General features: G+C 40.3%; 1 protein-coding gene and 1 long non-coding RNA gene across 3 annotated transcripts in view; one reads left to right on the forward strand and one right to left on the reverse strand.

The window, feature by feature from the left end:
- Positions 1 to 23569, reverse strand: part of CCDC150 (coiled-coil domain containing 150) — a 95485-nt gene extending 71916 nt beyond the window's left edge. The window contains exons 1-5 of one of the 2 annotated variants that reach the window (XM_033230782.1): positions 23391 to 23569; positions 16705 to 16868; positions 3924 to 4144; positions 3641 to 3819; positions 1963 to 2031 (exon numbers count right to left, since the gene is read on the reverse strand). In XM_033230782.1, coding sequence (XP_033086673.1) covers positions 1963 to 2031; positions 3641 to 3819; positions 3924 to 4144; positions 16705 to 16868; positions 23391 to 23402 — 645 coding nt within the window. In that variant the 5' untranslated portion in view covers positions 23403 to 23569. The remainder of the gene's footprint in view (positions 1 to 1962; positions 2032 to 3640; positions 3820 to 3923; positions 4145 to 16704; positions 16869 to 23390) is intronic. The other variant, XM_033230783.1, reaches the window with a different exon arrangement.
- Positions 23570 to 23640: 71 nt separating this feature from the next.
- On the forward strand, positions 23641 to 24777 carry LOC117094694. The gene is made up of 3 exons (XR_004441646.1): positions 23641 to 23773; positions 23854 to 23979; positions 24609 to 24777. It is a non-coding gene; the product is annotated as an uncharacterized LOC117094694 (long non-coding RNA).
- The last annotated feature ends 1439 nt before the right edge of the window (positions 24778 to 26216 follow it).

Consider the following 26216-nt stretch of genomic DNA (forward strand, 5'->3'; position numbering starts at 1 on the left):
CACTGGAATGGCAAAAATTCAAAACACTGACAAGACCAAATTCTGGTGAGGATGTGCAGCAACCATAACCCTTATTCCTTGCTGATGGGCATGCAAACGATACAGTCATTTTGTAAGACAGGTTAGCAGCTTCATACAAAGCTAAACATAGGCTTACCAGATGATCCAGCAATTGCATTCCTGGGTATTATATTTGCCCAAATGAGTGGGAAACTTATGTCTATGTAAGAACCTGCACACAATGTTTATAGCAGCTTTATTCATAATTGCCAAAAACTGGAAGCAACCAATATGTCCTTCAACAGGTGAATGGATAAACAAATTGCAGTACTTACAATAGAATATTGTTCAGCTATATAAAGAAATGAGTTACTGAACCATGAAAAAACATGAAGGAACTTTAAGCCCATATGCTATAAAAGAAGCCAGTACAAAAAGACTACATACATACTGTATGATTCCAATAATAACAGAACTAGAGAGACGATAAAAAGATCAGTGGTTGGCCGGGCACGGTGGCTCAAGCCTGTAATCCCAGCACTTTGGGAGGCCAAGACGGGCGGATCACGAGGTCAGGAGATCGAGACCATCCTGGCTAACACGGTGAAACCTCGTCTCTACTAAAAAATACAAAAAACTAGCCGGGCAAGGTGGCAGGCGCCTGTAGTCCCAGCTACTCGGGAGGCTGAGGCAGGAGAATGGCATAAACCCGGGAGGCGGAGCTTGCAGTGAGCTGAGATCCAGCCACTGCACTCCAGCCTGGGCAACAGAGCCAGACTCTGTCTCAAAAAAAAAAAAAAAAAAAGATCAGTGGTTGTCAGGGGCTCAGGGGAAGACATGAGGAGGGATGGGTAGGTGAAGCACAGGGCATTTTTAGGGCAGTACAACTATTCTGTGTGATCCTGTAATGATAAATACATGGCGTTATGCATTTGTCAAACCCATAGAACTTAACAGCATGATGGATAGTGAATCTTAACATATTTCACTAAATGATGGCTCAATATTGGCTCATCAAATGTTACAAAAGTACCATACTAAAGCAAGATATTAATAACAGTGAAACTGCGGGAGTGGTGAGAGGGGTATACAGGACTCTGTGTTTTCTGCATAATTTTTCTGTGAACCTAAAACTGCCCTAAAAATAGTCTATTAAAATATCTTAAAAATAAACTTAATACATTCTAACTATGAACAATCAAGCTTTTATCAGTAATTACTGGCAAATAAAGTACTTAATATAATGCAATTTTCCAAATACCTATGCTTACCACCTAAGCACTAAAATTTATAACCTTAAAAATAGTTTTGCATAAGAATTTTCCTAAAAAGTATGTCTACTTCTCTATTTTGTATTAACAGAATCTTTTAAATATAATTTGACCCATTTGATTTGAACATCAATTATTAATACTATTATGTCAGGGAATATTGAGGTTTCAGGCCACCGCCAGAGTACATTGAGTTAGCAATTCTACTGATTCTTCCACTGTTTTCAGCTGCAAATTTTTAGTCCAACAGCTTTTAGCAGCCACCTACTTCATATTTCCCAATCTGCTATCTACTCAAAACAAGCTGAAATGAAAGTTTAAGGTAAAATTAGATGAACAGACTTATTAATAGTTTTTTATTTTAAATACAACTTTAAAAGGCCTTTGCATGAAAATGTCCACTTAATTCTAGTATATGGGCAGCCACAAGTGGTAACTATTCCTTCCTGGCTCACAAAGCATTTATTTTTTATTTCTAGTTTCATGCCAGTATTGAGGTAAAAGGAAGTCTTAATGTCATGTAAGGGCAGGCACTTTCACTTGAATTCAATGTGGCATATTTTTAAAGTCTTCCTACTACATAGTCACATATTTTCTTCTTCAAAGGTTTCTTTTCATTCTCTCTTTCTGCTTTCTTGATTTCCCCTCTGCAATTCCAACACCTCCTCCACCCTCCATCTTTTTGTCTTACCTCTTGAATTTTAAGGTTCATTTTACGTTTTGTGGTCTTCAGTTCCTCTTCAACAATGGCTGCATTCTTCTAAAAGTAGAAGGAGAAAAGATTCTAAATAATCTGAAATGACAGGAAGAAATTGTCTATCGGTATATCAGATCAAATCAGGTTTTTTTCTGGCAACCTATAAATGCTATTTTTAATATGGTTATAAATAGTCTTTGTTATAAGTCTGAAGTAATTATTACCATGAGTTATTTAACAGGAAAGCTATTTTATTACTTTGATACATGATTTCTATAATTTCCTCTTTTATATCATAAAGTGATTACTTGCACCCACCTCCTATATAAAATTCAATAATTAGAGGTCAATCTGGCAATTGACAGACATTTTACTTACAGGATATATTCTTAATTTTTTAAAGAACTCTATTTTTTCCAGCTTCAAATATTATTCGTGCTTACAAGCTGAGGATGAAAAACACAGCTTTCCCTACTTATTCTCTATTAAGATAAATGGCACCACAATCTCAGATGTAAAACCTCAGAACCATCTTTGCCTTCTTTATTTACTGCCTTCAGTCCTTCCCAGTACCATATTCTAGCATATCTTTTTTTTTTTTTTTTACAGAACATTCCTCTTTCCTTTCAAAATGCCACAACCCTAGATCAGACCTAATTTGGCTCATGCCTCAAATAATGCTATGGATTCCTAATTGGTTTCCCTGCCACCAGTTTCTCTCCCTCTATATTGCTAAATTTGTTTTCCTGTTTTCATTATGTCACTTCCATATCAAAAATCTTAATCACTTCCCATAGGATCAACCCCAACTACTAATTATTCCTGATTTTCAGATGCTCTATAATGTCATTGCTAGCTAATATCCAACTTATTTCCCACAAACAAATCTTCACTCTTGTAAGGCTAGTTTATATATTTCTCCTAGCTGTACCCAGTAGAAAGATCCAGGTTCAAACCTGGGTAACAAGAAGATAACAGGCATGTGTGATCTTGGACAAGTGATTTATCCCAGGGACCCAGTACTATCATTGTTAAAAAATGGGGACAATAATATCCTATTCACAAGATTTTGCAAAGATTACACAAAATAACACATGGGACATCTATTACATTGCCTAGCCCATGAAGGGAGAACAACATTGTTAGTTTCTTTTCCAAGTAGTCCTTATTCTTTGCTGCCTCTGCGTGTGCTCCTTGAAGTGTCCTCACCCCTACACTTTGCTTCTAAAGGTCCTATCCCTTCCCTGAAGCCTGCCTAATCTATTCCAGATAGGGCATCCTCACCCTCTCAAACATGTCTGAACACAAAGCCCTTACTTGGCAATATTCACTTTTTGTCCTATACTATACTGTTCTGTAACACTTTCTATACTTATTTTTTCCCTTTTGAATTTTTCATGCTGTGGCTTGTTCTCCCAACTAGCATATGAGTTCCTGAAGAGCACAGGCTCTATCTCATACCTCTGGACCCACACCATCACTTGTATGGGGTAAGAGTTGTACAGTGCAAATCTAATAGGCCAAGAATCCTCAAATCAACATGCCAAATGTCAAATGCCAAGAATCCTCATATCGACATCACCTATTTTTAAAAGTCAGTGTCATAGGTCTGTTGCCTCCTCCAGCTAACACCTAACAGTGTGTTTACACTTCAGAACTCTTAGACTCAAACCTTTGTTTGCGAGGCAATCTCCAGAGTGGCAGTCAATCTTTGCACCTCATCTTGTGCCTTGTCTTCTTCCTCTTTTACAGTTCTCAGTTGCTGGCGCAAATTCATAACTTCAAGATGCAACAGCTTCAGGTCCTTAGAATGCTCTTCCTGTACTGTATTCAGTCGATCTTTCAGAAAAGCTACCAGACAGCACAAGAGGGGCATGAAGCAGCAGAAAGAAGGTCAGTAAAGAAAACCAAGCACCTACACAGGACCACATTTCTGATGATTCTTATCTCTATACCTGTTTTCTGAGGATTCAAATCCTTTTCAGTTTGCAGCCGGAAGATGTTCATCTTCAAGGACTGAATGAGGCTTTCAAGACGACACATTCGATTTACCAGAAACTCACAGTTCTTCCATAAAATATCTGTTTTTCCTGTACAAATTGCTTCATTTTGGATAGGACTAATGACTTTCTGGCTGTCCAGGTCTTCTAAACAGTTTGGAGCCTCCAAATAGCCTCTGGGACAAAGATCCCAAAATAACAATATTATGCAATGCAATTTCTACTACGGTAATGCCCAAAACTGAGTCAATGTAACATTTCCAATAAGAATAATAATTGGAGCCCACGAACATGGTGGGCTTCTGACTCTCCCTCCACGCAGGGACATGCTAATCAATTCCCTCCGAGAAGTGATTAATTGACACAGATCAATTCCCTCTGAGGGAAAGTCAGAAACAAGTTGAGAGACTCTTCTGTATCTGGTAACTGAGAAAATATCCACATTGACTAGGTAGGAAAAGCTGAGGCACACTCAGGTCCAAACCTCACCCCAGGAACTGTGCCATCCAATTAAGAAGGCATCCCCAACACCTATTCTCTCCCTGAGGAGAGAAGGGTTTGGACCTCATATTTAGCACCCTAACTCTAAGATTCCCCACAGTGTGGCTCTGAATTCACCTGCCTCTAGGAGCAGAAGTGATTAGGCATACCCGAGTCTCCCTAGACCACAGAACAAAGAGGTGATTATACATGGGTGTGTAGGCACTTACAGAGGCTTCATCCCCAAGGATCAGGATAGAGAAGGGCCTACAACTCAAAGCTCCCAGTTTCTGCCTGGAAGGGGTTTGCCAATGTACTCTGTCAACTGCTGCTGTTACCAGTTGAGTTTCATACAAGCCTGCATCAGGGAATTAACTGGGCTGACAAACATAACCCCTGGCAGCCTAAACGGGAGTTTGGCAGCCCCCAAGCCTATTCCCCTGGCTCACTCCATCAATAACTACAGTCTACCAATTCCTCCTGGAAAAACTTTTCCATGCATCAAGCGCCCTAACTTTTATAACTTCTACTTGAGGGACTGCATTTTAAACCTCGTAGCTCTAGGGACAGAAAGGATTAGGAATATAAGAGTCTCATATGAGAATCTTCCCAAATCACAATACTAAGAGGTGGTTTTAAATAGGAGTGCAAGCAGTTCCAGGGACTACACTTCTTGGAAGCAGTGCGGAGAAAGTGCTGAAACACACAGTTCTGGTTTTCACTAATAAGGATTTCTCTATACATTCTCCCAGTGAATACTTGATGGTCTGGCTTCTAACTAACTTGCATCAGGGAATTACGGGGCAGGCAAACAATACACCTCTGGCAGCCTAAATGAGAGCTTGGTACTTGCCAAGACTTCTCCCCTAGCTTGCCCTAGCAATAACTCCAAGTCTACAGAAGCTTCCTAAAAGTAGTTTGTCCACTCATCAAGTGACATAACTCCTACAGCTCTCATACAAGGACTACCTCCTTAGCCACCCAGCTCTGGAAGCTGATTTGGCTGTGGATTTTCAAGTCTCTCTAGACCACAGAAAACAAAAAGGTAGACATACAACGGGCCCACTCCCAGTGCCATACCCTCAGAGGATGTAGTCTGAATGACAGTAGTATAGGTATTTGCCACAGAGCTTCTCCCTGGCTTAGAGTAGAGAGAGATAAATGCCTGCCTTAGTGCAGATAGATAATGCCTGCTTTAGTGCAGTAAGGGATAAATACCTGCTCTCAGCTTCACCCTGAGGATAGAAGGAACTGGAACATGCATCTAACACCCTAACATTTTCAGCTGCATCTAGAGAGCGTGGCTTCTGTCTTACTGCTCTCATGGTACTAACAAGACTCGGCACATCTTAATCTTCTGGGGCCACCAAAAACAGAGATATCAGATTGTACAAACACAGAGATTTGAGAGACACATTATAATTTCTGGCTGTATGAATTGGTAAGATCTCCTACATGAGGGCCACTTTGACAAGACTGGGAGAGGTTACTGTCTTACTCAATGTACAGAAATCAACACAGAAAGTTAAAAAAAAAATGAATAGGAAAATATGTTCCAAATAAAAGAATAAGACAAATCTCCAGAAACCAATCCTACTGAAATGGAGATATGTGGTTTTTCCAAGAGGCAATTCAAAATAATGATCATAAAGATGCTCACCAAGGTCAGGAGAATAATGCAAGAACAAACAGAATTTCAACAAAAGACAGTAAGAAAGTATAAAAAAGTACCCAACAAATCATATAGCCGAAAAATACAGTAAGAGAACTGAAAAAATTCAATAGAGGGGTTCAATGGCAGACTATATCAAGTGGAAGTGAATAAGTAAACCTGAGAACAGGTCACTGATAATCATCCAATGTGAGGAGCAGAAAGAAAAAAAATGAAAAGGAGTGAAGATAGCTTATGGAACTTATGAGATACCATCAACAGAACAATATGCCCATTATCAAAATTGCAGAAGGAAAAGTGAAAGGAATAGAAAACATATTCGAAGAAATAATAACAAAAAACTTCCCGAGCCTGGGGAAGGACATAGAAATCCAGATCCAAGAAACCCAAAGGACAACAAATAAGAAAAATTCAGAGTTCCACAGTCCCATACTTAGACACTTATATAGTTTGGATGTTTGTTCCCTCCGAATCTCATGTTGAAATGTGATCCCCATTGCTGGAGGTAGGGCCTGGTGGGAACTATCTGGGTCACGGGACAGCTCACTCATGAATGGCTTGGCAATGAGTGAGTTCTCACTTTTTGTCCACAGAAGAGCTGGCTATCTAAAGGAGCCTGGCGTCTCATCCTCTTTCTCTCACTTCCTCTCTCATCATGTGACTCACCTGCTCCCCCTTGGCCTTCCACCATGATTGGTGGCTTCCTGAGGCCCTCATCAGAAGGTAAACAGATGCTGGTGTCATGCTTTTTAGTCTGCAGAATTATAAGCCAAATAAACGTCTTTTCTTTATAAATTACCCAGCCTTAAGTATTCCTTTATAAGCAACACAAAATAGATTAACACAGAAAGTTGGAAACAAATAGTGAGGTACTGCTATAAAGGTACTTGAAAATGTAAAAGTAGCTTTGGAACTGGGCAATGGGCAGAGATTGGAAGAGTTTGGAGGGCTCAGAAGAAAATAGGAAAACAAGGGAAAGCAGAACTTCTCAGAGACTTAAGTGGTTGTGATGAAAATGCCAACAGAAATATAGACAGAGGACATGCTGCTGAGATCTCAGATAGAGACAGAGGACAGGCTGATGAGGTCTCAGATAAAAATGAGGAAGTTACTGGAAAATAGAGTAAAGGTCACCCATGTGACACCCTAGCAAAGAACTTGGCTGCACTGTGTCCATGCCCTTAGGGATCTGTGGAAGTCTGAACTTAAGAGTGCTGTCCTAGGGTATCAAGCAGAAGAAATTTGTAAGCAGTAAAATGCTCCAGAAGTGAGGTGGCTGCTTTTAACAGTCTACAATTAGATATAGGAGCAAAGAAATGACTTAAGTTTGAAACTTATATTGAAAATTGAAGCACAATATAAAAATTTGGAAAATTTACAGCCTAGCCATGTGGTAGAGAACAAAAGAACATTTTCAGGAAAGGAATTCAAGTGGCCTGTGGAGCAACCATTTGCTAGAGAGATTAGCATGACTAAAAGGAAGCCAGATGCTAATAGCCAACGCAATGGGGAAAAGGCTCTGAAGGCATTTCAGAAATCTTTGAAGCAGCCCCTCTCATCACAGGCCCAGAGGCCTAGGATGAAAGAATGGTTTTGGGGACCTGGGTGTCACTGCCCTGCACCACCTCAGGAGTGCTCCCCACATCCTGGCTGTTCCAGCTCTCACCAGGGCTCAAAGGGCCCCAAATACAGCTCAGGCCACTGCTTCAGAGGACATAGGCCATAAGCCTTTGTAGTTTCCATGTGGTGCTAAGCTTGCAGGCATGTGGAATGCAAGAATGAAGGAGGTCTGGCAGCTTCCACCTGGATTTCAGAGGATGTATGAGAAAGTGTGGGTGCCCATGCAGAAGCTCCCTGCAAAGGCTGTGCTCCTGCAACAGACTTGCTAAGGCAGCACTGAAGGGAAATATGGGACTGGAGTCCCCACAAATGGTCCACCTGAGAGCACTGCTCAGGGGAGCTGTGGGAATGAACCCACCCTCCAGACCCTAGAAGGGCTGAGCCACTGGCAGATTTCACCCTGAGCCTGTAAAAGCCACAGGCACTCAACTCCAACCCTTGAGAGCAACCACGGGGGCTGCAACCTGCAAAACCAGAGGGGCAGAGCTGCTCAAGGCTTTGCTAGCCTATCTGGCATACCAGTGTGCCCAGGATGTGGCACACAGTCAAAGATTGTTTTGGAGCTTTAAATTGTGGGACCCACTGCTCCTTTCTTTTAGCCAATTTCTTCCTTTCAGAATGGGAATGTTTACCCCATGTTTGTACCACATTATATCTTGGAAGTAAATAACTTTCATTTTGTCTTACAGGTTCATAGGTGGAAAGAACTTGCCTTGAGTCTCAGATGAGACTTTGGAATTCAGATTTGGGACTTTTGAATTAACACTGGAATAAGTTAAGCCTTTAGGGTACTATCGAGAAGGGATGATTATATTTTGCAGTGTGAGAAGAACATGAGATTTGGGGGCATATGACATAGTTTGGATGTCTGTCCCCTCCAAATCTCATGTTGAAATGTGATCTCCATTGTTAGAGGTAGGGCCTGGTGGAAGCTGTTAGGTCATGGGGGCAGATCCCTCATGAATGGCTTGGTGCCCTCCCCATGGTAATGAGTGACTTCTCACTCTGTTAGTTCACACTGGTTGTTTAAAGGGGCCTGGTACCTCCTCCTCTCTCTTGCTCCCTCTCTCACCATGTGACTCACCTGCTCCGCCTTTGCCTTCCACCATGATTGTAAGCTTCCTGAGGCCTCAACAGAAGTTGAGTAGTTGCTGGCACCATGTTTTTACAGCCTGCAGAACTATGAACCAAATATGTCTCTTTTCTTTATAAATTACCCAGTCTCAAATATTCCTTTATAGCAATGCAGAATGGACTAATGCAGACACATTGACATCAAATTGTCAAAAGTTAAAGACAAAGATTTTTAAAAGCATCAAGGGAAAAGTAGCTTGTTACATACAAGAGAGCCCATATTAGACTATCAATGAAGTTTTCAACAGAAACCTAGTAGGCAAGAAGAAAGTGGAATATATAGTCAAAATCCCGAAAGAAAAATACAACTGTCAGCCAAGAATACTATACTCAGCAATGCTATCTTTCAAAAACAAAGGGGCAATAAAGACTTTCTCAGACAAACAAAAGGTGAAGGAGTTTATTGCCACTACCTTACAAGAAAAGCTAAAGAAAGTTCTTCAAGCTGAAGGAAAAACAAAGCATAAAAATCACTAGTAAAAGCACTGTCAAATTCAAATCACTCTAATGCTGTAATAGCAGGTTATTGATCAATTATATCTCTAGTATACAGGTTAAAAGACAAAACTAATAAAAACAACTATAGCTACAATAATTTGCTAAGAGATACACATTATAAACACATGTAATTTGTGACATTAAGAACATAAATAGTGAGAGCAGGGAGAGTGAAAGTGTGGAGTTCAGGCACGCAGTAAAAATTAAATTGTTATCACTTTAAGATAGCCTATTGTGTTTTTTTGCAATCCTCAGAATAACCACACAGCAAAATGAGAACACATTGGATAACTAGAAGAAATGGATTAATTCCTAGAAACATGTAACCTACCAAGACTGAATAATGAAGAAACTGAAAATCTGAACAGGCCAAAAAAGAGTAAGAAGATTGAATCAGTAATAAAAAGTTTCCTCCTATCAAATAAAAACCCAGTACCAGATGGCATCACTGCGAATTTCTACCAAACATTTAATGCAGAATACCAATTCTTTTCAAGCTGTCAAAACATTGAAGAGGAGGGAATACATCAAATTCATTTTACAAGGTTAGCATTACCCTGAAATTAAAGGCAGACAAAGACACTAAAAGAAAAGAAAATTACAGGTAAATATTCCTGAATACAGACGCAAAAATTATCAATAAAAACATCAGCAGCTGGTACAGTGGTTCATGCCTGTAATCCCAGCACTGTGGGAGGCCGAGGCGGGCAGATCACGAGACCAGGAGTTTGAGACAAGCCTAACCAACATGGGGAAACCCTGTATTTATTGAAAATACAAAAATTAGCCAGGCGTGGTGGCACATGCCTGTAATCCCAGATCCTCAGGAGGCTGAGGCAGGAGAATTGCTTGCACCCAGGAGGCAGAGGTTGCAGTGAGCCAAGACTGCACCACTGCACTCCAACCTGGGTGACACAGCAAGACTCGGTCTCAAAAACAAACAAAACAAAAAACAAACAAACAAAAACACTACCAAACCATATTCCATGGTACAGTAAAAGGATCATTCACCACGATGAAGTGAGATTCATCCCTGAGATGTAACAACAGTTCAACATGTGCAAATCAATAAATGTGATCCATTGTATTAACAGAATGAAGGATAAAAATTATATAATCATCTCAATAGATGCAGAGAAAGCATTTAACAAAATTCAATAGTTTCATAATAAAAACTCTCAACATCAAAGGTATAGAAGGAATGTACTTCAACATAATAAAGGCCATATATGATAAGCCTACAGCTAACATTATGCTCAATGGTGAGAAGTTGAAAGCTTCTGATCAGGACTGAGATAAGGATGCCCATTCTTACCACTTCTATTCAATGTACTGTTTTAAGTCCTAGCCAAAGCAATTAGAAAAGAAAAAGAAATAAAAGAAATCCAAACAGGAAAGGAAGAAGTGAAATTGTCTCTTTTTGTTGAAGACATACAAAATCTTATGTACAGAAAACCCTAAAGACTCTACCAAAAAACGATTACAATAAATGAATTCAGTAAAGTTGCAGGATACAAAATCAACATACAAAAAATCAGTAGCATTTCTATCCACTAACAATGAACTATCTGAAAAAGAAATTAAGAAAATAATCCCATTTACAAGAGCATCAAAAAAAAACTACTGAGGAATAAGTTTAACTAAGGAGGTGAAAGATCTGTACAATGAAAACTCTAAAAGGCTGATGAAAGAAATTGAGGATGACACAAATACAGTAATGAGTTATGCAATGACAAGGATACATTCTGAGATATGTGTTGTTAGGTGATTTTGTCATTGTACAAACATCATAGAGTACATTTACACAAACATAGATGCTATAGCCCACTCCTTACCTAGGCTATATCTCCTGGGCTATAAACCGGTATAGCATGTTACTGTACTGAATACTGTAGGTAAATGTAAAACAATGGTAAGTATTTGTATATCTAAACATAGAAAAGGTGATGCCTTGCACTGCAACGTTACCATGGCTATGACATCACCAGATAATAGGAATTTTTCAGCTCCATTACAGTCTTATGGGACTACCATCTAATATACACTCTGTCACTGACTGAAAGGTCCTTACGTGCCACATGACTGTAAATTGAAAGATATCCCAGGTTTATGGATTAAAAGAATTAATACTGTGAAAACATCTATAATACCCAAAGTCATCTACAGATTCAGTGCAATCCCTGTTAAAATCCCAATGCCATTCTTCATAGAAATAGAAAAACCTGAAAATTCATATGGAACCACAAAAGACCCCCAAAATAGCCAAACCAATCCTGAGCAAAAATAACAAAGGTGGAGGCAGCACATTAGCTAATTTCAAATATATTACAAAGATATAGTAATAAAGAGAGCACAGTATCTGTACAAAAAGATACACTGTCCAACATACCTAGGCTATATCTCCTGGGCTATAAACCGGTATAGCATGTTACTGTACTGAATACTGTAGGCAAATGTAAAACAATGGTAAGTATTTGTATATCTAAACATTTCTACATAACAACACATATCTCAACGAAATATGATAGGCAGCCCAGAAGTAAACCTATGCATTTATGGTCAATTGATTTTCAACAAAGGTGCCAAGAATACACAATGGGAAAGGACAGTCTCTTCTATCAAGTACTAGGAAAACTGGCTATCCATATATAGAAGAATGAAATTGGGCCCTTATTTCACCCCATATACTAGAATCAGCTCAGAATGGATTAAAGACAAATGTAAAACATAAGACCTGAAACTAAAACTACTAGAAGAAAACATAAGGGAAAACCCCTTTAACATTGGTCTCAGCAATGATTTCTTGGATATGACTCCCAAAGCACAGGCAACAAAAGCAAAAATAGACAAATAGGAATGCATCAAACTAAAAGACTTCTGCACAGCAATGGAAACAATCACCAGAATGAAGAAACAACTCACAGATTGGGAGAAGATACTTGCAAATCATACATCTGATAAAGGACTAATATTCAAAATATACAAGAAACTCAAACTACTCAATAATAAGAAAACAACCTTATTTTTTTAACATGGGCAAAAAACCAGAATAGACATTCCTCAAATGAAGACATACAAATGGCCAACAAATACATAAAAAAAAAAACCTCAACATCACAAATCATCAGGGAAATACAAATTAAAACCACAATGAGAAAACCTCACACCTGTTAGAATGGCTATTATCAAAAAGATGAAAGATAACAAGTTGGCAAGGGTACTGAGAAAAGGGAATCTCCTGTACACAGTTGATGGGAATGTAAATTAGTATAGCCATTTTGGAGAACAGTATGGAGGCTCCTCAAAACACTAAAAGCAGAACTGCCATAGGATCCAGCAATCCCACTTCTGGGTACACATCCTAAGGAATTGAAATCAGTATGTTAAAGGGATATATGCACTCCTGTGTTCACTGTAGCACTATTCACAATAGCCAACATACAGAAACAACCTAAATGCCCATCAATAGGGAAGTAAGCCAGGCATGGAAAAACAAATATGCATGATTTCACTTATATGTAAATCTTAAAAAGTCAAACTCACAGAAGTAGAATGTAGAACAGTAGTTAACAAAGGCTGGGTAAAGGAGAGGAGGTAGATAGGGAAAGAAGAGATTGTTCATCAGAGTACAAAGCTCCAGTTTAAGAGGAGGTATAAGTTCTAGCGATCCACTGCAAAGTACATTGAGTATAATTAATAATAATGTATTGCATATTTCAAAATTCTTAAAAGAGTAATTTTAAATCTTTTTGCCACAAGGAAATAAGTATGTGAGGTAATAGATATGTTAGTTAGCCTGATTCAATAATTCTACAATGTATGCATGCATCATAGCATTACATTTTACCCCATAAATATATACAATTATTTGTCAATTAAAAATGAAATATAAAAAAAGAAAAAAATAGACTCTTTAGTTAACAAGCATTTATTAACCATTTCAATTTTAAATATATTTCTTGTTATTAGGTAAAGATGAGGCCAATGTGGGATAAATGAGGACCACTGACTTTTTAATTGTTGTTTATTTTAATATGGGTTTTTCATAAACCTTTTCTTGTTATGTAGAAACAAGCGATACATAAAACATGTTAAATATTTAAGGTGTGATAATTAGGTACCTAATTAAGTATGTCAAATTGTCCCTGTTTGCAGATGACATGACTGTATATTTAGAAAACACCATCGTCTCAGCCCAAAATCTCCTTAAGCTGATAAGCAACTTCAGCAAAGACTCAGGATACAAAATCAATGTGCAAAAATCACAAGCATTCTTATACACCAATAACAGACAAACAGAGAGCCAAATCATAAATGAATTCCCATTCACAATAGCTTCAAAGACAATAAAATACCTAGGAATCCAACTTACAAGGGATGTGAAGAACCTCTTCAAGGAGAACTACAAACCACTGTTCAGTGAAATAAAAGAGAACACAAACAAATGGAAGAACATTCCATGCTCATGGATAGGAAGAATCAATATCATGAAAATGGCCATACTGCCCAAGGTAATTTATAGATTCAATCCCCATGAAGCTACCAATGACTTTCTTCACAGAATTGGAAAAAACTGCTTTAAAGTTCATATGAAACCAAAAAAGACCCCGCATTGCCAAGACAATCCTAAGCCAAAAGAAAAAAGCTGGAGGCATCACGCCACCTGACTTCAAACTACACTACAAGGCTACAGTAACCAAAACAGCATGGTACTGGTACCACAACAGAGATATAGACCAATGGAACAGAACAGAGTCCCTAATACCACACATCTACAGTCATCTGATCTTTGACAAACCTGACAAAAACAAGAAATGGGGAAAGGATTCCCTATTTAATAAATGGTGCTGGGAAAATTGGCTAGACATAAGTAGAAAGCTGAAACTGGATCCTTTCCTTACTCCTTATACGTAAATTAATTCAAGATGGATTAGAGACTTAAATGTTAGACCTAATACCATAAAAACCCTAGAAGAAAAACTAGGTAATACCATTCAGGACATAGGCATGGGCAAGGACTTCATGTCTAAAACACCAAAAGCAATGGCAACAAAAGCCAAAATCGACAAATGCGATCTAATTAAACTAAAGAGCTTCCGCACAGCAAAAGAAACTACCATCAGAGTGAACAAGCAACCTACAGAATGGGAGAAAATTTTTGCAATCTACTCATCTGACAAAGGGCTAATATCCAGAACCTACAAAGAACTCAGACAAATTTACAAGAAAAACACCCCATCAAAAAGTGGGAAAGGATATGAACAGACACTTCTCAAAAGAAGACATCTATACAGCCAACAGACACATGAAAAGATGCTCATCATCACTCGCCATCAGAGAAATGCAAATCAAAACCACAATGAGATACCATCTCACACCAGTTAGAATGCCAATCATTAAAAAGTCAGGAAACAATAGGTGCTGGAGAGGATGTGGAAAAATAGGAACACTTTTACACTGTTAGTGGGACTGTAAACTAGTTCAACCATTATGGAAAACAGTGTGGCAATTCCTCAAGGATCTAGAACTAGAAATACCATTTGACCCAGTCATCCCATTACTGGGTATATACCCAAAGGATTATAAATCATGTTGCCATAAAGACACATGTGTTTATTGTGGCACTATTCACAATAGCGAAGACTTGGAATCAACCCAAATGTCCATCAGTGACAGACTGGATTAAGAAAATGTGGCACATATACACCATGGAATACTATGCAGCCATAAAAAAGGATGAGTTCGTGTCCTTTGTAGGGACATGGATGCAGCTGGAAACCATCATTCTCAGCAAACTATCACAAGAACAGAAAACCAAACACCGCATGTTCTCACTCATAGGTGGGAACTGAACAATGAGATCACTTGGACACAGGAAGGGGAACATCACACACCGGGGCCTATTGTGAGGAGGGGGAGAGGGGAGGGATAGCATTAGGAGATATACCTAATGTAAATGACGAGTTAATGGGTGCAGCACACCAACATGGCACATGTATACACATGTAACAAACCTGCATGTTGTGCACATGTACCCTAGGACTTAAAGTGTAATAAAAAATAAATCAATAAAAATATGTTAAATATTTAAGGTGTGATAGATACATAATAAATACATGTATATAAAATATGTATGCATATATGTATATTTTATATGCATAAAAATGTTTAATGTTAATTCTATTATAGTGAACTATTAAAGTCTGCATGGAGGCAATATGTTCATGTTTTTAGAAAATTTTTAAATTCATAATAAATATTCCTATTGTGTTACCAACATACTCAACATTTGAACCAAATTTAATCTTTAACTGCTAAAGGGTTATTTATTTCATGGGTGCTATAACAACTATATTGTGAATAAAGGATTATTTATTCCATAGGTGCAATACCCACTATACTAATTTGATACCTTTCGTGAGAGACACTCAGGAAATATATATGTAATTTTTTAAAAATCACACCAGTAAACTCTAAATTGGCTGCTTAAGCCCACAGATTCTGCAGGCCATTGATAATCCAACTTTTTTTTTTTTTTGAGACGGAGTCTTGCTCTGCCACCCAGGCTGGAGTGCAGTGGCCGGATCTCAGCTCACTGCAAGCTCCGCCTCCCGGGTTTACGCCATTCTCCTGCCTCAGCCTCCCGAGTAGCTGGGACTACAGGCGCCCGCCTCGTAGCCCGGCTAGTTTTTTGTATTTTTAAGTAGAGACAGGGTTTCACCGTATTAGCCAGGATGGTCTCGATCTCCTGACCTCGTGATCCGCCCGTCTCGGCCTCCCAAAGTGCTGGGATTACAGGCTTGAGCCACCGCGCCCGGCCGATAATCCAACTTTTAATTACTTCTTTAGAGGCACTAGGGGAAAAAACAATTTTTTTTGATTATCTCATTCTAAATTATAAAATTTTTGAAGACTTCAAAAACCTCTTTTGATTTACAATAAATATGGGAGAAGAAAATGACCAAATTAATGGCATGAAGCAACATTCTAGCTTTTAACCTTAATATGTCTCTTTTTATTTTAAAATAAGAACCAATCTTTTTTTATTACATGAAAAATTACATTTGTTTTTAATCAAGCGAACAGAATACCGAAGTTTGTATACCTAATTAACACATTTTAAGTATCTGTTTAGGAAAGAAGTGATAGTAACTCTAGCTCTACCACAGAATGACAACTCTTCATTTTGTAAATGTTTTCTAAGTAATGCTCAAATGAAAATTATTTCTCAGTTCTTTTGCGAATATCCATCTCATCTGCCAAACTACTGTGACTTAATAAGTAGTGAAGCAAAATTCTTCAACCTACAGAGATCTAGTTCGTTTTTGTTACCTTTTTTCACCAAAATCCAACATTATTAGGTCATCCCTCAGTGAACTGGTCTGTTCCTCAACTATTCTCATCCTTTGCTGAAGTACTGTGAATGTTTCAGAAGCTGTAGCATTGATGTGGGTTGGAGAAAGGACCGGTCTGGACACTGCAGTTTCCATATGTACCTAAGAATACAGTCACAATCTTAGTGTGGTAGGTCCTATTATTGTTCAAAAATAGTCACTGCCATTCCTGTGCCAGGATTAGGCATCACTGTCCTGTTGAACTCAGGAATGGTCATGTGTTCTGCTTTGGCAAATTAAATGTAGGTGGAAGTTATGAGAGCCAGCTTGTTCTTCACCATCTCTCTCTTTTGCCTCCCCCATGAGATGAGCAACATCCCAGGCAGGACTTTCTCCATGCACTAGGGTCCCAAGGTGACGATGACATCAAACAGACCCACAACCCATTCATGATATACAGTGTGGATGTCATGACATACAATAAACCTATGTTGTTGTAAGCCAGTAAGATTGTTGAGTAGTTTATTTCATCATAATTTAATCTATTCTATTTGCCACTATTAGTCACACACGAGGACCTATGACTTGCTGAGGGAAAGGCTTTTATTACTAGCCATTTGCATCATAACATTATTACCATTCAACCTTCTTGAAAAACATTCTATACTTGGACCTCTGTAAAGCTGTCATAAAATAAATGATTTACCAACTATGTATCCTACACTGAAGCAGCATTTTTAAAAATAACATGCAACCTTAACTTCAAGCAAAAGCAAAGACCTTTCTACAGCTATTGACATCAAATTTCCACAGGATCCTCCCCCAAAACCCAGTGAAAATAAGAATAGTGAGAATACTCTTTCAAGATATTAGTGACAGAAGCAGAATTAGCTTACATGTGGTCCCAACGTGTAAATGAATCGTGTTCAATGACAAAGTAATTGATGAAAACTTTAAAAACATTTTCCTGCAACTCCATCCTGTACAGACATTTCTCTACTAATCATGCTATAAACCTCAGCCATTTCTAGGGATCGTGTTCATATGGGAATGTGTTCATAAGGGTCCAACTTGGAATATCAGGAATACACCTTGTTACCACTTCCTACGTAATTAGGTATCTCCCTGACCCTCACCTTCCTGTAAGTGAAAGGGGGGTCCACCTCATGTTCAAGTTGCTGAAGGTGGTCCCAGGACCCAGGGCAAGAATTCATGAAGTGGGAGGACTCGTGGGAGCAAGAATCATGGTGGGGCTGAGCTTGCTATGCCTGCTGAGGATGTTTCTTCATCCTGAAATAGCTCTCCAATTCACTTTCTATCTCTTCTCACAGGTCCCAGAAAATGGTCTATTTTTTTCTTTTTTGAGGCGGAGTCTTGCTCTGTCACCTAAGCTGGACTGAAATGGAGCAATCTCGGCTCACTGCAACCTCCACCTCCTGAGTTCAAGCAATCCTCCCACCTCAGCCTCCCGGGTAGCTGAGATTACAGGTGTGTACCACCAGGCCCAGCTAATTTTTTTTTTGTATTTTTAGTAGACACGAGGTTTCACTATGCTGGCCAGGCTGGTCTCAAACTCCTGACCTCAAGTGATCCGCCAGCCTCAGTCTCCCAGAGTGCTGGCATTACAGGCATGAGCCATCACACTCAGCCTGTTTTTCTTTTTACTCTTATTATGGTGTTTCTGACCAGAATTTTTCTTTCATGCCCTACTGTGAAACAATGCATTTTTTGACACAAGCTTTTTGCATTCTTTAGATCTGCTGTTAAGTCAGCTTAACGACATGGGGTGAAAGAAGCTCCCTTCTATTAACTAACTTTCTTTTTTTTCAGTTCATTCCTGAAGGAAAGACAAAGACATGCAGATACTGATGCAGTCTCTGGACATACAAAGATTCAAAGTAGGGTTCGTCTATATTTCTGGGGGAAAAAAAAAACAGATGTGGAGACTCCTGGTAATGTTACCACATGAGCCAGTATAGTATTCCTCAAGCAGTAAAAGGAAGAGCCTCTGAGTAAGCCCATAGGGCTGGATCAGCTGCCATAAACCAGGGCTGGAGTTGGGGGAGCCACCAACAGCACTGGGTGGGCAAAAAATGGAGGGGTAACAATGGAGAAACACCTCCATGCTATTTTCTGTCACCTGCTATCCAGCTACTGACCTAGAGATAAATCAGGCCAAAGGTGGGGAGAAAAAGGAGGGAAAGGTTGGCTAACAGGGTGTGTGCAGACACAGCTCCTTTGTCCTCTCTCCAAAGGCAGCAGAAAAGCCTCGCCTCAGCGGCACACTCATGTGAATATTCTGGCCAAAGAGACTTTGGGCAGAAGTTTGCAAAAGGGCTCCTAGGCAGGATTTTGTTTTTCTGAATAAAAAGGAGAGAAAAGATGGCACCTGTCTTTTCCTACCCCCTTACAATTCCCAGAGCGTTCTATCAGGCATGCAGCACCTCACTCTCAAATACAAACAAAGAGCCAAGGATCACCAGGGTCTGATAAACACAAGGAAAAGACAGTGCACCTCGGACTAACATGGCATTTGGGCAAAACCAGTCATCTTCAAACTCTGCTTATGTGAGATTAAAAACTTTTGTTTTTTTGTTTTAGTCACTTTCTTCTGCATACGGTAGGCCCAGGCATTAGCTGGTGGAAAAAAAGTAGAAGGAAGAAGTAAAAATGACAAGCAGTGCCACAGCGGGGGAGGGAGAACAATTTCTGTGGCAATTTATTAGGCCCAGGTAGCCAGTTATAATATAGAGTCTTGTCCATGTTCATTTATATCAGAAGCCAAGCACATAATACTAATATGCATATTGCAAAAGTCTATCTTTGGAAAAAAATATATAGGAAATGGAGAAGCTCCCCCACATAGTTTGAATAGGATGCAGATTCCCAACTAAAATTTTTTCATGTCATTGTTCATATGTCTAGTTTTGTTGATATTTCCCTAAGGAACCTATGATCTGTATTAAATGCTCACATTCACTCTCCAGGACATGTGTACATTCAGCCATGAAATGAAAATGGCAAATCATTTAAGTTGCTTCATTTGTTTTAAAAAAAAGAAGGTCCAACATGTCGTGGTAGGAAATTGGTTTGCATCCACACCCAATGCCATCCGACCCTCCTCTACACTGAAGCATCTCAGGCTTCCACAGAGAAAATATACTTTCAAAAAGGAGGAACCAACTTGCCCCGGTCTCTGAGGGGCAGGAGGTTTGTAGAAAATTCACCCTAAGAAGGGGGAGATTGAGGTGACTGGGACACTGATTGATGGTAGGCAGGGGACAAAGCTTTTGAGTGAAATATATGGTGTTGTCCTTAAAATATCCTCTTAGTCAATCGCTGAGAATCCTGTTCAGGTCATCAAAGTTGCTGATGCAAAAATTAAATAAGCCAATCTGGCCTTTGGGGATTTACTAAAAACAGATCTCATGGCCAGGCACAGTGGTTCATGCCTGTAGTCCCAGCATTTTTGAAAGGCCCATGTGGGAGGATCACTTGAGGCCGGGAGTTCCAGACCAGCCTGGCCCACATGGCAAGACCCTATTCTCTACCAAAAATGTTTAAAAATGAGCTGGGCACAGTGGCCTGTGCCTGTAGCCCTAGCTACTCGGGAGGCTGAGGCACATGGATCACTTGAGCTCAGGAGGTACAGGCTTCAGTGAGCTATGATTGTGCCACTGCACCCCAGCCTGGGTGACAAAGCAAGACCCTGTCTCTAAAAAAATAAAAATAAAAACAAGTCTCAGGGTTAGCTGAAAACCTTCCCTCCCAACCACCACCTCCACTTCCCACCATGGGAAAACAAAAACAAAACCAAACAATGCCAAGGTCAGGAGAGTCCTTGGAAGCAAGGGAGGGGGCAGTGATGGCTGAGCAGCAAGAGGACAGTCTTAAAGCCACCAGGCAGAGTCCCCAAGTATCTGGGAGGCTGTTAAAGTATGAGATAAGAACTTTCAATCCAGTAAATTAATCTACCAAGTTGGGGCTTAAAGTTAAAGAAAGATTTTCATTTTCACTGCAGTTGCTCATACCCTTGTCTGTCCTCCCTATCTGGTAGGCCCAAAGCAGAGAGCAGAAATGCCACCCACACCCATACACACATAAATACACACACACTCTCCATTGGCCACTTGGCAGATCCTCACAAGTCATAGTTCTATGGTTCATAGTCCAAGAAGAACAGTCTTACATGAAAAGAATCTACCTCTACTGGCTGACATTCTAGCAAAGAGAAAACAGCTTTAACATATCGGTGCTTTGTTGTGTTTCAAAAGGAGCAAATATTGATTGCTGCCTTGAACCTAAGTCCTAATGCTTGATAGTAACAGCAATAAAAATACTGAGATATAAACTTTTAATTTTAAAAAAGTTCATTCATAACTAATTTCTATGCATATATCATTATCAAACTAATAGAATTCTGTCTTAATGTTTAGGAAGAAAATTTCCAAAGAGTTTCTAGGCAGGTAACCTTATGGAAAGCATGGCAAGAAAAAGACCAATGTCACAAGTAATATACTAGTAAAAGCCAGATGACTTTTAAAAGAGAACACTTGCTTCTGTGGACACAGGCTCCATTCCTACACCTGGCAATAGGTGCACACTGGCAAAAGCATATACAAGTATATGCCATTGGTTCCAAAATAACAGTCCAGGGAGTCAATGTTGTTTATCACAACCACTGGAAAATAATATGGTAACACTATCTTTATTCACTCACACATCTAACAAACATTTCCTGAACATTTACCAAGAGCTAGACACTGTTATAGGCAATGGCACGGGGCGTGGACGGGGTAGAGCAGTACCGACAAAACTCCCTGCCTTTGTGGAGCTTATATTCCAGTTGAAGAAGACAGACAGTAAGTAAAATACATAGTCTGTTTATTGGTGATAAGTGCAAAGGAGGAAAGTGAAACAGGAAAGAACATGGGATGAAGGCTGCAGGGCAGGTTTTCATTTTAAGCAGTGTGGTCAAAGAAAGCCTCATAAGATTTGAGCAAAGACCTGCTATATAGATATCAGAGGGCAGAAAGGCCCAGAAGACGGAAACAGCAAGTGCAAAGGCCTGAAGTTAGAAGGTCTGATGAGTTCACATACAATAAAGACGTGGGTTTGGCTGGAGAGGAAGGAGTAACACAGAGAACACTGACAGATGAAGTGAGAGGGTAATAATAAAACCAGAATACGGCTGGGAGCAGTGGCTCACGCCTGTAATCCCAGCACTTTGGGAGGCAGAGACGGGAGGATCACCAGGTCAGCAGAAAGAGACCATCCTGGCTAACACGGTGAAACCCTGTCTCTACTAAAAATACAAAAAAAAAAAAAAAAATTGCCAGGCGTGATGGCATGCGCCTGTAGTCCCAGCTATTCAGGAGGCTGAGGCAGAAGAAAGGCGTGAACCCAGGAAGGGGAGCTTGCAGTGAGCTGAGATCTCACCACTGCACTCCAGCCTGGGCGACTGAGTGAGACTCTATCTCAAAGAAAAAAAATAAATAAATCAGAATACACAGGGCCTTGAAGGCCAATGTAAAAGTCTGGCGTTTGCTGTCAGTGATTCTCAGAGCCACTGGGGTCTATAGCTGAGGAATGCTATCTAACTTTCCTTTTAACTGGATCACTTTGACTCCCTCCCACTCCAAATGGTGGAAGAACAAGAGCAGAAGTAGAGATGCTACTGGTCAGAACCAAGGTGACAGCAGTGGTATTCTTACTGTAAGAGAGGTTAGTGGCTAGATATACTTGAAAGATAGCTTTTGCTGATGCATTAGATATGAGATATGAGGGAAAGGCAAAAGCCAAGATTACTCCAAGGTTTTTGGCCTGGACGGTGCTATCACGGAGACAACGGAAACTTATTAAGGAAGAATCCGTTTTGTGGAAAAGATAGTAGTTTTTAAAATGTCAAATTTAAAACATGAAAGATACATTATTGAATTTGTGGATCTAAAGTTTGGGGATGAGGTGTGGACTGGAGATTAGTTTCTGAAGAGCTCAAGAAAACCATAAGGCGGGATAACAGAGAACAGAAAGGACTAAAGGACCTAGTCCTGAGCATGCCAAGATTAACAAATTAGAAGCACGTGTGTGCGGGCATTTACAGCAGACTAACAGAACTTCCCCAAAGTGGGGTCAAAATAGACACTTTTCTATCTTTCGAGCCCAGTACAGTGCCTGGGAAATTATGGGTGGTAAATAAACAGGAGAATACTTCGACAGGAACTTAACGAATGTCTATTCCGTTCTAGCAAAAGCGCCAGGTACTGCAGAAGCCGTAAAGAACAAGTGCAAATTCCTGACACCTATATTCTGGTAAGCAAGCCAGGGAGGATTAACTGGGGGTAAAAAGCAAACATTAACGCCGAAATAGCCTTCCCAGGAACTTATTAACCTCCAACTTAACACATAAATAAAGGTGGTATTGGGCTTATCTGGAGGCTTCCGCGGCTATCTCCCATCCCTCAGCTGGAGCCAGGCCAATGCAAACTTCACTCCTAATGGCTTTCATCAGCAGCCAACGCCGAAGAGCCTTAAATCAGGGCCCTGAGGTCCAGGGAGTGAGACTGGACTCCGTCAGGACAGGGAGAGGGCGCCAGGGAGTGGTGACTGTCCTTATCTGAGCCGACGCCTCTCCCCAACGAGCCTCCGACCACAGCTCACCCGCCCAGGGCCCGGCAGCCTCACCCTACAGTCCATCTGTCCGCCTGAGGCTCCGTACTGCTGCAGGCGAGCGGGTTTCCTTGAAACTAACTCAGCGTTTTAAACCAACCCGCTCCCCGGCGCAGTAGCTCCGGTACGCAGGCGCACCCGTGGCGGGGCATGTCGGGAACTGTAGTTTTCCTAGCCCAGGAGGGCCCTCCGCCCTGGGCGGGACCCAGGCCGGCATCCGGCGGCGCTCAGGGAATGCGTAGCGTCGTGAACCGAATGACGAAAGGCTCCATTGTGCTCGCGAGCGGGACACGCCGGGATATGTAGTTTCTGGCCGCTACCCTCCGGGAGGTCCTGTGCTATCTACTTCACAGTGACTTGTCTCTGCCTGGTGAACTCGCGGTGTTCTGCTAATCTTGGTAAATACATACCCTACAGCAGAGTAACGAGCATAAAAATTGGTTAAAAATTCAGAGCTTAAGCATTCTTCTCGTTAAAGGAAAAATCATGTCCCTCTTCGTCCTCGTCCATGATGGCCACATGGAGAATAAAACACAGAAATATGCTTTCTGGTCTTTCGTCTCTTCAGCATAAATTATTTCTTGCCCTGTCGACAAGATAATAGGTATTTGTAAATTTGAGTGTAAGTAGCTATGAAACGAAAAAGAACATTGAACTGTCCCTGGTTTTTTTGGTGGTTTGCTTTTTTGAGATAGGGTGTTCCTCTGTGGCCCAGGGTAGATTACAGTGGTGCGATCTCTGCTCACTGCAGCCTCGACCTCCCGAGCTCAAGCGATCCTCCAGTCTCAGCCTCCCCCGTAGCTGGGACCACAGGCGCGCGCCACCACGTCTGGCTAATTTTTGTATTTTTTCGTGGAGGTGGGGTTATCACCATATTGCTCAGGCTAGTGTGGAACTCCTGGGCTCAAGCCATCCGCCCACCTCGGCCTCCCAAAGTCCTGGGATTACAGATGTGCATCACCACGCCAGCGTTTCTGGGTTGTTTTGCTTTAAGAATACGTATTCTCACTTAAGGGAAAGACTTCTATAGTGCAAAGACAACGCAGCTTTGCGTTTTGGTAGCTGGAAGAACACCTGTTATCCCTGCCAGGGCAATTAAAATGCATTTCTCTCTTCTCCCTAAGAGTGCAGCCAAGAATCACTTCAGCCCTCTCATATAAGCAATCAGATCCGAGATGAGACCTCATTTACTTAGCCTGACAATTGATCTTGCTATTCTAATTCTTTTCATAGCCAAGCCTCAACGTGAGATGGAGAGACTGCCCATCAAACCACAGCCATATTCATCAAGCTTTGAGCCGATCCGGTGAAGGAGAAATGAGCACTGCATGCATTATTCAGGGAAAGGGACCAAATAAAGCTTTTAAGAGGAAATGAAAATGTGTTTTAAAGCATCAGTGCAAAGAGCCAATTATTTTTATTATGTATGTTTTATCTTACAATGACCTCTGGTTTATCAGTGGAATTAAGAAATGAGTGATACCTGTATCTACGTGTTTCTGTGTAATGGGAGTTTTCACCTTCTCCTCAAATCTGCATATTAAGAAGCAGTCAGGGAACCAAACTGATTAAATTCGTGTTTTTCATTTGTTTTCCCCTATTCACTATCTGGCAAACCGTGTAAGAACTTAAGCAATTACAAAGTTAGAGAAAAGGACCCGAAGTCTTCAATAAACTTGAAACCAGGGAGTATAGTCTTCCAACTTTGTCCTTTTTCAAATTTGTTTTGGCTGTTCCTTTAACTTTCTAGTTCCTTTACCTTTCTCCCAAATGCTTTGAATCAACTTGTTGATACCTACAAAAATTCTGCTAGGATTTTGATTGAAATAATGCTGAACATACCGATTTTCTTGCTGATTTCCCTCTTGATTTTCAGTTGATAAATAGTTCTAGACATTACCCCATTTATCAAAGCAGATCATTTCATTCTTGGAAATCCTAGATATTTCGTGAGGACCACATTCTCTTTCATTACAATAGCCTCCTAACTGGTTTTCCTATTACTCCTTCCAAAGTATCCTTCATATGGCTACCAGATTTTTTACAAAAGTAAATCTGATTATCTCAGGCCTTTGCTTAAAAGCATTTAATGGTTCCCCCATTGAATTAAAAGTTTTCTGTTGAGCAGGATGAAGATCAAACTGGTAATAGCTTCAGCTGAACCCTCCAGGCTCCTCTGCACCTAGTGCCCCAGTGGAACTCTGAATTCAAGCCTGCTGGCATAGAATGTCTTTGTGCTTGCAGGTTATGCTCACTCTGCTGGGAATGGCCTTCCTCTTGTCAGTCTCACCAGCTCAACAGAAATTTAGCCTCTTCTGTGAAGCCATTCTATTCCTTCCCAAAGCACTTCATAATTGTCAGTGTATCTTATTTCCCCTTATTTGAGCTGTAAGCTACTTAAAGACAGGAATTTTTGTTGTTTATTTTCAACACCAAGTACAATGCCTGGCACACGTTAGAGGTTTGGAAAGTTTTTGTTAGGTGAGTGAATGAATACATTTTGAACGGCCCTACTAATAGAGACTGTGTTTCACTCTCTACTTGTATGCCAGGAAAAGGCCTCCAAATAGAATATATGCTGCTGATGATTTGACATTGTAGTTACACGAATGGCAGTAAAGTTACCTGCAACTGCTTCACCTTGGAGTTAGAAATGTATTCCGTGGACAAATAAATGCAAACAAAACACCCAACGTTTTCATATCTTGTTGGTACAATGAAGAAATAAGAATGGCAAATTCACTAACTGGTTCCTCGCCTTGTGTGGGCAATTCAGATATTTTGGTAAAGTACTGGCTCTGGGTATAGAGATTAGGATTGAAAGAGTATTTGACTTTTTAA

This window comes from Trachypithecus francoisi, unplaced genomic scaffold, assembly GCF_009764315.1.
Source record: "Trachypithecus francoisi isolate TF-2019V2 unplaced genomic scaffold, Tfra_2.0 Lachesis_group13, whole genome shotgun sequence".
Lineage (NCBI taxonomy): Eukaryota > Metazoa > Chordata > Mammalia > Primates > Cercopithecidae > Trachypithecus > Trachypithecus francoisi.